This window comes from Leucopleurus acutus, assembly GCF_964270905.1.
Source record: "Leucopleurus acutus genome assembly, chromosome: 9".
Classification (NCBI taxonomy): Eukaryota; Metazoa; Chordata; class Mammalia; order Artiodactyla; family Delphinidae; genus Leucopleurus; species Leucopleurus acutus.
The window spans coordinates 71,682,968-71,695,609 of NC_139144.1; the positions used below are offsets into that span (position 1 = coordinate 71,682,968).

The 12,642-nt window shown below is 39.5% G+C and overlaps 1 protein-coding gene across 2 annotated transcripts in view; it reads right to left on the bottom strand.

Moving 5' to 3' along the window:
* The window catches only part of DOCK4 (dedicator of cytokinesis 4), a 481,996-nt gene that overhangs the window by 70,980 nt on the left and 398,374 nt on the right, over positions 1-12,642 (bottom strand). For both annotated transcript variants that reach the window (XM_082846152.1, XM_082846151.1), the window contains exons 27-28: positions 11,116-11,210; positions 513-588 (exon numbers count right to left, since the gene is read on the bottom strand). In XM_082846152.1, the coding sequence (XP_082702278.1) occupies positions 513-588; positions 11,116-11,210 (171 nt within the window). The remainder of the gene's footprint in view (positions 1-512; positions 589-11,115; positions 11,211-12,642) is intronic.

A 12,642-nucleotide genomic window follows, 5' to 3' on the forward strand; every position in this document is an offset into this window, starting at 1 on the left:
CTGCAGACTTACATAGAGATCTGTCTTAAAGAATCTTACTAATCTTTCATTTTTTATTTCTTTTCACTAATTCATTCTAAAAAATGGGAAGAAGGAGAAGTAAAGGAACTAAAGGGTTTACTTTGTAAATACATTCTTCACATAAACTCTATTTTAAAAGATGTCTTAAAAACATTATGCTCTAAGTTCTTTTTGTCATGCATGCATAGGGATCAAAAAGAATAAGAATTAAAATTTACAGTAACAATAAAGAACTTTCTCTCCTCTTAAGCACTATGATTTCCACCAGGTTGATAAACATATTTATAGACCTAACTTGTTCAAAAATATAATGAAAAACTCTGCTAACATTATTCATAATTGAAACTAATATGGCCCAAGATTAATTTGAGGTAAACAGAATAACTTTATTTCTCTACTACTAAGAGAAAGAAAATATTTGAGGTAATTTCCTGAGGGACAATGTGAAACCTTTTAGCCCAAGTAGGATAGTCATCTAAATGGATACTCACCTTATAATCAAAGTTTTCATTTAAGAAGTTCTTACGAAGTGCATCTGACAGGTACAGAACTGTTGTAATAATAACGCTAGTGATAAAAGAGAATACATTTTAAGTTGGAAACATCACGTTAGTGAAAATCATTTATCAGGCAAGAATAAAGTAACTAAGACAGAAAAAAACCTTCAGTAAGCCTGTGGAACTATACTAGATAATTCATATTTGAAATAAAAAAAGAGAACAGATGCCCAGGAAAAAAAAGAAGGAAAAGAAATCCATCACTGAAATGATATGCAGAAAAATCTATGAATTCATATGACTCAGAATTATATTAATATCTTCATGTTTTGTAATTTTCCAAAGCAAAAATGATTTAATAAACCTATAATATTCTATATTTTATTAACATGGAAGAAAGTCAGACTTTTAAAAAATACAGATGAAATGGATAGGATAAAACGACAGACCATATTGAGTATTTATTAGGTATCTTCTCCTGCTCTCTCCCGTTTAAGGTGTTAGGGGGCACGTAAGAGCTATGGAAGTCAGATTCCTTCTCTCATGGTGACAAGATTGCCACTAAAGAAACCATTACAGACTGTGAAATTGTCTATAACCCAGTACTAAGCTATGTGAAACTGACAGTGAGTGTTACAGCAATTTAGAGAATGGGGCATCTCTGAGCTGGAGAAATTAGGGAAAGCCTGTCAGAGGGGGCATATACAGTCATATGTATTTTGTTAGGGAGATTAAAAAAGGAAGATTTGGTGAGTATTCTTGGTTAACTCTTGAGTTATCCATTTTGTTCAAAATCTGCTCCTTTTTCCCGCTACAAGAGTATATATTCAAAATTGAATGTATTTCCAATTGGTTCATTTAATGTTAGATATAGCATTATATTGAAACAAGATAGGTCACTCCCCAAACCACCCAAAACCAAGCACCAATGTATAAATGATTGATATTTAAAATGTCTTTGGCCTTTTTTAAGACGCATGCATAAGTAAGTGCTTGTGATGTGATGAGACCCCAGCTCTCATCATGGGATTTGTAACTTAAGGATATAGCTGTCTGACCCTATAGGTAAAACAACATGAAACAAAACAAAACACCCCCACCAACCTCACACCTTGGTTGTCCTACTGGTAAAATATAGATTAGAAGAGGATTTACTAATTACAAGAATATTTATAGTCTTTGAAGAACTTAAATGTTCATTATTGTCATCTGCTGGAAAACTCACTATTAGAGTTTCCTTGTGGGGCAGGAGAGGATTAGCGAGGCTAAGGAGTTGGATCGTTGAATGTGGAAACTCAAGGTAAGAAGAGGAAAGAAAAGAAAATCACCATTTTCATGGGCACTTGCTCTACCATAAGCAAGCACTGTGTTACATACATGTGCCTTTTATATGTCATTTACATCTTTCAGTGAATCATCCTATGAAAATTAAGTATAAGTAAAGCCTATGAGATTGAGAAGTCCTGTGGTTTCTTCTCCCCTCTCAAATGGCAGATATCAACAGTGAATTTCCTATCAGAGACAAATCACCTGCAAGTAACAGGTGTGTAAAGTGGCAATTGTCCAGACACTGGTGAAATCAATAATGCTAAGTTTCCCAAGTAGTTAATTCAAATCTTACTATATGAAACTAAAGCTTACTTGTCAGAAAATGAAATGCTATCAGGCAAGGAAGGGACTCTTTGCCCAGCATCTAGTAGATTGTGGGGCTTCTAAGTTTATTTATTTATTTAAATTAAAAAAAATTATTTTATATTGGAGCCTAGTTGAGCAAAAATGTTGTGTTAGCTTCTAAGTTTAAAAAAGAAAAATTTGCATCCTTAACAAACGTTCTGCTTTGACATCCAATAGAGAAGCACACACAGTCCCACTACACCTGAGTTTTACATCAAAAACCACCTTCTGGCCCACAACTCTAGCTTGGATTGTTGTTCAGAAACAATAACCTCTAATGTTAGTGAAACATGACATATCTGGGATTTGGGTTATTGGGCCCAATGCTCCGGAAAGGAACCACCAAACTCAATCTTCCAAGTGAGAGAGATTATTCCATGGCAAAGATTACTCACTTGTTATTTATGTGCTGGGTCCCAAACACATATACAAAATCCACGGCTTCGGGCTTCCCTGGTGGCGCAGCGGTTGAGAGTCCGCCTGCCGATGCAGGGGACGCGGGTTTGTGCCGCGGTCCGGGAAGATCCCACATGCCACGGAGCAGCTGGGCCCGTGAGCCATGGCCGCTGAGCCTGCGCGTCCGGAGCCTGTGCTCCGCAACGGGAGGGGCCACAGCTGTGAGAGCCCCGCGTACCGCAAAAAAAAAAAAAATCCATGGCTTCTTGAACTGTGCTTGCTGGGAAACAATATGGAGCCTCTCTGGCTTTATGAAGGGCCCGTGAGTCTCAAGCTGGCCGCTCACTGGAATCACTTGGGAGCTTTAAAAACACAGATGTCAGGATCACACCCCCAGAGATTTAATAACTGGGCTGGGGTGCGACCTGGACGTCAGGATTGGTAAAGCTCCCCGAAGAGTCTATGTACACCCAAAACTGAGAAACACTGCTCTAGTCTTTTAAAAGTTAGACAAACTTTCATGGGTACCTGGTAATCTAGTTAAGATGCAGATTATGACTCAGAAGGCCTGGGATAGGGCCTGAGGTTCTGCATTCCTAACAAGCTCCAGGAGATGTTAATGCTGTTGATTCACCCTTTGAAAAGCAAGGCTCTAGAGAGGTAGGTCTGAGTCAGAAGCACATTCCAAACAACACTGCTTCACATGCTCCTGCCTTCTAGAATTTTAGGCTGATGACTACTGTGGTTCTTTAATGGGTCTTGCATCCTTGCTCTGGATTGAACACCTCACCCTCTTATCTTATCAAGGCTGCTTTATCATCAGGCACAAGAGGTACAGGGCACAGGGCCTTTGGAAAATATTGAGCCCTGAAAAAGTGTTATGGAATCAAAAACTAAAACTGCAAAATAAAAACTAAAAAACGGTTCATAACATGTCCACAGAATGCAACATTATCATTTTCATTGTCTAATTTAATATTCATGCAACTTCTTTTATATTGAAAAAACTAGAGGTTACTTTTTATAACTTAACAAGAATTCCTAAGTAAACAGAAGTGCTGAGAAATCACAGGTAATTGGAATTAAATGATTTACTCCATAGGCCAATAATTTAAAAAGCAAACTGTAGAAATTGCTTTTCATTTTGGCATGTGGCATGTGGGTCTATTTAATGTTTGATAGGATGAAGGGTAAGACCTCCAAAAATAAGACTCCTCAGGGCTAGAAAGATCTTAAAATGACTCTACTTCAATTGCTTTTAATTTATGCTCATAACATTCAGCCCAAGTCACAGAGGCAGCTCCCAAAGCTTTTTATGTCTCAGCACTAAGACAGTTTCCTGGCACACAGGTCCCCAAGCCAGCTAAAGGCATATATACATTATTACTCCTTCACTGTAGTGGATACCTGTAGCGTTTAAGGATTTTTCTTTACTTGTTCTAACTTATCCAAAACCGTGTGGCTCCTTTGGTTTTATTCTTTTACTCGTGACTCAGTTTCTGAATATGGGAACATTTTAAATCTCAGCGCTCCAACTCAACAGCTAAGAAAGCCCTTGCAATCTTTTACTACAAACGGTCAAAATACTGATGTCTGCTACAGAAATGCAGGCATAAGGACCACTTTTGACAGCCCTAATCTATGGCACAGCATGATAAATGTATACATAAAAGAGAAACTGGTGCAAAGAAATCAAAGCTTTCTTCAAGTTTTCCAGTTGCCACTTCATTCCTGGCATTTAGAAAGTATTTTTTAAGCAACGTTATCCCTCCTATAGAAACCTCATCTCCTATAAACTGTCCTTTTGAAAACTACTCCAACCTGATAATCTGCTGAAGCAAAAGCCCATCTCCGTAAATTATAAATGGATTGAGAGAAGCACCTTTTGGATAAACTGGGCATCAACAAGGCTGATGTTTGTGCACTGAAAAGCTATGGAGATCTAAATTTGGAGTACGACAATTTCCCTACAACCTGGCAGGTTAAGAGGGCAGAAGAAATCACCACAAAGACATTTAGGGCAGATAAAAATCCTGGACAGCCATCAGGGAAACTGATCTGAGCTAGTGGTCCTCAAATGTCAGTACATGAGCAACACCTGAAGGATACATAAGACTTTAGGGCCTCACCAGTGCCTACGGCTTGGTGAGATCGCACCGGGGCCCAGCCAGGTGATTCTGATGCATGTGACAGTTCATTCTGAGGTCTAGTGTTACAGATGGAAGAGAAGACAAACAAGGGTTGGAACTTGGAGAGCAATGACATTTGGGGAATTTGTCCTTGTTAAACACTGCATCACCAAGGGCCTAGCCCAGTGTTTGTTGAATGACTATAGCCTCAAACCTGTATTTAAATGTATGCTTTGTGATAATTACTTGCTGTACTAGATAATTCTAAAATGTAAAGCTTGTAGAACTTTTTATACTTTTCTATAGATATTTTGAAGAAGAGACTGAAATTAAGACAGGTAAAGCTGATGGAGAAAGGCACTCCAAGTGGAGAGCACAGAATCCGCCAAAATGGGGAAGAAGTTAAAGGATCAGTAATTTTGCTTTCAGTGAAGGAAGCATGCAGTGAGGGTGAGGTTAAAAGAAAGAACAAGAATTGAAATGGAAGAATTTTTAAAAATTCCTTGACCTCCTCCTCCGGGCAGTATTGGCAAAAAATCACTCATGTCACAAAAGCCTCAGTTTTTCTGACCTATTAGGCTTAAACCTTAATGTATTCTTGCCTTTCCTCATGTATTCATTCTCTCTACCAGCTCCTCACAACTCACCTGGAGATGCAGTGTGCAGGCAATTCTTGTGTAAATATTTGCTATAACTATCAAAGTTTTTGGTACATTCATCTCAGTAATATATAGTTTTGATAAAAATCACTATCTTTCCTCCTGGACAGTAAAAGCGTTTAAAGATAATTACCCTAATAGAAAAACACCACCATCAACAAAAAACAATAGTACAATGGGTGTTCAACAGATCAGCTACTCTAACGTAAAACTTTTCATGGTCAGTGTCACATACTCTGCCTTCCTTCCTGTTACTATGGAAAAAGTATCAATGCTCCTAGCTAAGGCCAAGCTTCCTTGTGTGCACTAGATCAGTGCTACTCTGAGTGTGGTGAGCTTCCTTCATTGAGAAGTCTCACCACAAAAAACAACGTCAGATGAACTAAACTGCATGCTTACACAGTTGATTTAGTTTCCAGTGCAAGTCGATGGTGGACAGGTGCCACCCCTTAGGAAAGCTGACAGACAGGCACAATGAGAAATACTTGCTCTCATCCCTATTTGCCTATCCAAGGACACCGTTCCTTCACTTGGGCCTGATTTCTTTAGCACCATCAGTATTTCTCTTTTCTGTGCCCTTCCTATCAGTGAACCAACATGCATAATATTCCATATTTAGAAATGAATCCTAGTACTCATATCTCCTTCCAGATATAGCCCCATTTCTCTGCTCCCTTGTACAGCAAAATCTTCTAAAGAGCTGATAATTATTGCTTTCACTTTCTCAATTCCCATCTGTTCGCAAATTCACTCTACTGAGACTTTCATCTCCAACACTCCATGAAACAGCACTTGTCAAGGTCACCAATATCTACACCGCACTGCCAAATCCCAGGGATAATTGTCAGTCTTCATCCTCCAACCTCCCAGCAGCTCTTGATACTCCTTCCTTCATGAAATGTTTTCCTCATACGGTATTATACCCTTCTGGTTCTCATCTTTCATCACAGGCTACTCCTTTTCAGTCTCTGTTGCTGGTTGCTTCTCAACATTCTGGCCTTTGAATGGTTGGCATGTTCCAGGGCCCAGGCTTAAGTAGTCTTCTCTTTTCAATCTATACTTTCTTCTAGGGTGCTCTCATTCAGTTTGATGGCTTCAAATACTACCCAATGCTAATGACCCTCAAATGTATGTCTCTAGCCTTGACTTCTTCTCTGAGCTCCATACAAGCATGTCCAGCTTCTTCTCCTACACCTCCACTTGGGTATCTAGGAGCATCTCAAACTTCTGTTCAATACAGGATTCCTCACCTCTCCCACCCCTAACGCTACTCCTCTCTCAGCATCTTCCATCTAAGTGAAAGGCACCATCATTTGTCCTTCTCTTCAGGCCAAAATTCTAAGAGCTATCTTCAAATTTTTTTCTCTCTTGCCCACAGCCAGTCATCTGCAAGTCTTATCATCTCTGTCTTCAGAACTGATCTTCTCACTACCTTCATTGCAATCCACCTATTCAAGCCATCATCATCTCTTACCTGGACTGCTGTATTAAGCTCCTAACTGGTCCTTCCTGGTTTCTCTCTTGTCTCTCTACCCCCTAATATCTGGACCCTGTCTTCTTCCAACCTCATTTTTACTTGTTCCTTCCCTCCTGACATTTCTGCCACACAGTCTTTCAGCTCCTTGAATGTGCCATCTTCACTCTGACCACAGGGCCTTTGTATACGCTATTCCTGCTGATAAGAACAGTCTTCCTTTGCTATCTGCCTGTTAACTCCTGCTTTAGATTTCAGCTCAAGTTTCACTCCTTCAAAAAAACTCCTCCTATCCTAGTCCAGAACAAAGTTCCTTTCATAACCCCTCTCATAGAACTGTGCTTTTTATCTCTATGACATTTATTTTTACACGTTAGACACTGGAAAATATGTACTGAATGAATAGGTCAGTGAATGAATGGATGACCTTCCCTAAGAATCTTTGATTCAATAAATCACTTATTTGCTACACAGATCTCATTTGAATGCTGAACTGGTGAAGGCAGTAATCAGCTAAACAATTCAGTGTTTGGTGGGAAAAAAACACACACAAAAAAGTATATGTTTGAAGCCAAATGCACACAAGATAAACAAAATAAGGGCCTGAAATTTCAGCTGCAGGGCCAGGGAGTTTTTACTCTTCTCTGTAAGTAAGTCTGTTACAAGATTTATCTCCTTGAAAATATGTATAAAGCTGTAATTTTATTTTTGTACTGTATTTTGCAATGTGTATGGAAGGGGGTGGAGAGAAGCTTGTCTCAAAGTGTCCTGTATTTTTGGTACTTAATTTTCATCTCCCTTATGTTCTCTTTCTCAGATTGAGCAGTTGTCCTCATCCTACCAAGAAATTACAGTGGACAGGCACAATACAGCTTTGCAAGCAGGCAGAAGTCAAGTTTCTTATCCTTGTGAAATTTAGCCTGGAGGCACTTACTACGTTACACAATGTGAGACATTCAGGTAGAAATAAACAATAGACCATACTAATCGCCAGGTGTCTGTAGTCACAGCTTTCGGCAGGACTTCACATAAAGCAGAGAAGCTACAGGATTTGGGACAGCACAGTTGACGGAAGAAAGTTAAGGGCATTTAACTGACTTGAAAACACAGGAAGAAAGGACCAGCACATAAAATAACATATTTTGCGGGATGAGCTATTCAGTTGAGTTCAAGTGTAGGGCAATGGTGACCTCTCGGCCAGTTACTATAAATTTGACACGTATTAAGCAAACAAGTGGGTAGTAAAAGTGGGAGTTCAGGTTGAAATGCCTCTTTGAGGGGCCCTTATCAAATATTTGTCTAAGAAAGTTAGTATCATGGAAGAAAAGGTGGTCAACTTCAGGGACCTAGCTCTAGCTTCTGCAACTTGCTTCTATACAGTTTAACAAAGTAAAAACTTTTTCCTTCTGGTGTGTGCTCTTTAACATATTTAAAATATCTTTAACATCTTTCAGAAATTTATTTTTCTACCAATTTATTGAGGTTAATATTTTTTTACAGATAAGGCACAAATAGCTAAAGGCTTATCTCTGAACTACATTGCATTTATAGCACAAGAAAGATCCCACAGGCTTTCATAATTTGAATGGGAAATGGCAGTTAAATGAGGAGAGGAGAGGGAAACTGAACAGCAAAGAGCAGGTGGTCTGTTCCAGCTTGGCAGGTGCTTTACCAGGCCCTGGGGTCCTGTCTGTGAATCAGGTTGGATCTGCCACAGCCCGTCATCGCCAGTGGAAAAGTAGTGCCAGATTCCTATCGGCACTGACTTGGGTGGCAATGGAATGATGTTATTGCATTCAGCAAACGCTTATGGCCTTTTTTCTTGGGTTTGCTATGGGACTAATCTTCTGTTTAAATGCATTACACAGAGCTCATCTCTAACAAAATCATGTTCCTATTTGGTTAACATTATAGACGAAACTCTTGAACATCATATGTTTACTTAAAAACAGAATCTAGACTTCCAAGTCTTCTACCCACTCATGTGACAATAAAGTCTTCCTAAATGGAGTAGAGATTTTTAGGTGGGGCAGAGCGTGATGGCATCTCATATCAAAAGCCACATGGTTGCCATGGTTTTCAGAAGCTCAAGCACCGCCTTTGTACAAAAGGAACAAAATGTTAAATTTACTTTCAGTTTGAATTTCTGCCACTGACAATTCTTTTTTTTTTTAATAACAGCTGCTGGTTTTCTTTCAATTTAATTAATTAATTAACTTATTGGCTATGTTGGGTCTTTGTTGCTGTGCGTGGGCTTTCTCTAGTTGCAGCGAGGGGGGTACTCTTCATTGCGGTGCGCGGGCTTCTCATTGCGGTGGCTTCTGTTGTTGTGGAGCACGGGCTCTAGGTGTGTGGGCTTCAGTAGTTGTGGCTCGCGGGCTCTAGAGCACAGGCTCAGCAGTTGTGGCTTGCGGGCTCTAGAGCGCAGGCTCGGTAGTTGTGGAGCACAGGCTTAGTTGCTCCACGGCATGTGGGATCTTCCCGGAACAGGGCTCGAACCCTTGTCCCCTGCATTGGCAGGTGGATTCTTAACCACTGTACCACCAGGGAAGTCCCCCACTGAAAATTCTAATTCAACTCAAAATATCCCTCTGCACACAGGGCAGGCAGAATGGCCAAATGATGATGCTGTATGATGATGATGTCAGCAGCCTGGACCCCTTCCCATGCGGATTCCTGGACCACTCCATAGCTCTTGCCTGGTACCCGGAATATTTGCTCTTTGGTAATAAGGGCAGATACATGACCAACGGCTCCCACTTAAATCTGTAGCATCTGGACATCCAGATGAAGAGATATTTGATTCTACTCACAGATATCAAACTAAATATGCTAAACTCTAAAGAGAGCTATTTCAGAAGTCTCAATTAGTCTTCAAAATGGAAAAGCTGTTTCTGTACTTATGTAAAATATAATATGCCATATTATACTGTTTGTTACTTCACCAAGTTTTTAACACAGCATTTTAACACCTCCCCGTTTATAAATGTATACTGCAGCAGAAGCCATATTAGGCATATCTAATCAAAATCAAACCCTATTTTCCTGATGCTGTTACCACCATCATATCTGGGCATCTGGGGAGGACATACAGCGTCCTTGGCCTATGAATAGATACCTGGAGAATCTAACCTTCACCCTAAGCATGGGAGTGCTGGGGATGGGAGAAAAGGAAGAAGGAGAGGCAGCCATATGTGGGCTTGAAGGAAAGAATGCTTATGAAATAGGGTAAACTACAAGTGTGGAGATCAGGCCACTTTCCTAAAAAAACTTCATCTTCATTTTGTATCCTGAGATACTAGAGGCAAGAAGGGTGACAGCAGATAAATCCATGACACTGTGCCCTCCAGGAACAGCTCCTGCCATTCTGACCATCCCCTACCCTCCTTTCCTGACTCCTATTCATCCAAGTATTGACCTCAGATCATTCTACCTCCCCGGCCCCCCGATATGCTTAATACAAGCTAATCTAATCAACTCTCAGAGATTCACTTTTACATCAATAACTTCCCATATGTCTGTGTCTAGTTCTGAACTTCCTTCACAGCACTATTTCAGCCTTCTGCTGGTCACATTTCTCAGGTGTATAACAGGACCTTCAATCTTCATGTGTCCCACTCGAGGGTCGTATCTTATTCCCAGTGCTCAGTACATGGGAGATGCTTAATGGATTCTGCTGAGTTAAAATGAATTAAGAAAGATCAGAAACGACTCAAGTGTCCAGCAACAGGGCTGGTTAAATAAACTATGGTACGTCTAGTTAATAGAATATTATACAGCTACAAAAGAAAAAGAAACCATAAATGAATGAGGAGCTTTCTATGTGTTGATTTGGAAAGACTGCCAGGATTTAAGTGAAAGAGAGATGTGCAAGGGAGTTTATCTATTGTGCTAACTGCTAGGCCCTGCATAAAGGAACAATGGAAGGACATGTAAGAAGCTAATAAAAGTGGTTACTTCAGGCTGGGGGTAAGTGATAAATAAGGTAATGGGAGGGGGACTTCTCAAGGCATACTCTGTTATATTGTTTGATTTTGAACTATGTTAATATATTACCTATTTAAAACAAATAGTAATCATTAAAAAAAAACCAAAAAATAAACAAGCAAAAAACCAAAAAATGAGTGAGAAATTAATTCGGAGGCAAAGAAAAAGAACTCCAGGATTTGGAGGTTTCAAACTTGAGATCAAAGTGAAAAGACTGTTTTGCAGTCTCCTCTCCCCCATGCAATGAGCTGCAATTATTATCAATGTAAATGTCTTACTTGTTAGCCACCAAGCGCATGACAGTCCAGTCCTTTGGGAACATCTCTGGGCGTATCAATATTCGGAACACAGTAAATATCTGCAGCAGGAAATCCTTGGATAAGGAGGAAAGAGACAATTTTACTGAGTTATTATAACTGTCAACACACACACACACACACACACACACACACACACACACACACACACACAGTGCTGTTGTTACCATTTCCAAAGCAATTACAGAGAAGGGAGCCCTATTTCAATAGTTTACCCAGGAGAGGGAATCATTACCCTTCCCATTCTTAGCACCCAGCTGGTTTGCTACCCTTCCCAAATGTTCCTTTTTCCTTCTCTTTCTCATGCACAGTGGAAATGACTTTTGGTTTTTCTTCACAAGCTCCAAAAATGTAGGTTTTAGAAATAAAATGGAAAACTAGTTAACAGAAGATTAGCAGGGAAATGTATTTTCTTTCTTCTATTACAGTGTCCTAAACTTCAGAACTTTTCAACTCAAGAGAACTGTAAATGGTCCTGGTTCGATTTTGCTTTCCTTTAAGTGGGTGTCAAAATTGAGAAATGTTTTGCTTAAGATGATTTTATGTTCATTAAAAAGCATCTTAAGCAAAAATCCCATATTTCTCAGAGGGCATTCTGAAGATGCAGTATTAATGGGATGCATGCAGTTTTATAGAATCTGAGGGTCCTATGCAGAATAAATAGAAATAATGGATGTGCGCTAAGCTGAGCCCAGTGACAAGTCCTTAGAAGCTAAGAGAGTGTCAAGGTATTCTTCACAGAGATGCCATACCAGGGGGAGTGGTATTTACGGAGATGTTATCTTTAAACAGATCACCTGGAAACACTCTTGACAAGAAGCTATTGTCAGGCATGGAAATATTTCTTAAAACGTTACAAGAGATAGGTTCAAAGTGCTGGAGCACATTATATTTAACAAGGAATCAAGAAGATAACACACTGCAGGTAATGAATAAAATGGAGCTTGCCCTACTCAAATAGAGATTGGCTCAATCTAGCTATCATTTAGATTTATTAACTAGAAAACTTAAAATTTTTTTTTGTAACTTAAGTACTGCTAGGAAAATATATTTAACAATCTGATTGAAGGCAACAGTATGGTTTTGCTTAGAAAAAACACCCCAAACACATGAGTTTTATTTATCAAACCCAACAATACATTATGTTAAGCACGTAAGCTGCTTGAACATAAGATTACGATTGTCACTCATACCATCAGAAGACAGAAAGAAACTAGAAAACTAAGAAACAGGTGGGAGCTGTGTGTGTGTGTTTACATATTCTAACAGCTTTGATCAAACCCATAAATATTTTGACAAGAATTTATTTTAGCTTCTTTGGCTTCAGCACACATACGTTGATGTGTAGTACGTGCCATGTGGAAACATGCCCAATAGGTCATCTTTCTTTAAATGGCCAGACAGATCCTCCCTGTGTTGTCAGAATCACCAGTTTCCCAAATGTATTCTACTACGGGGTCAGATAATTTTGGGAAACACCTCCCATTC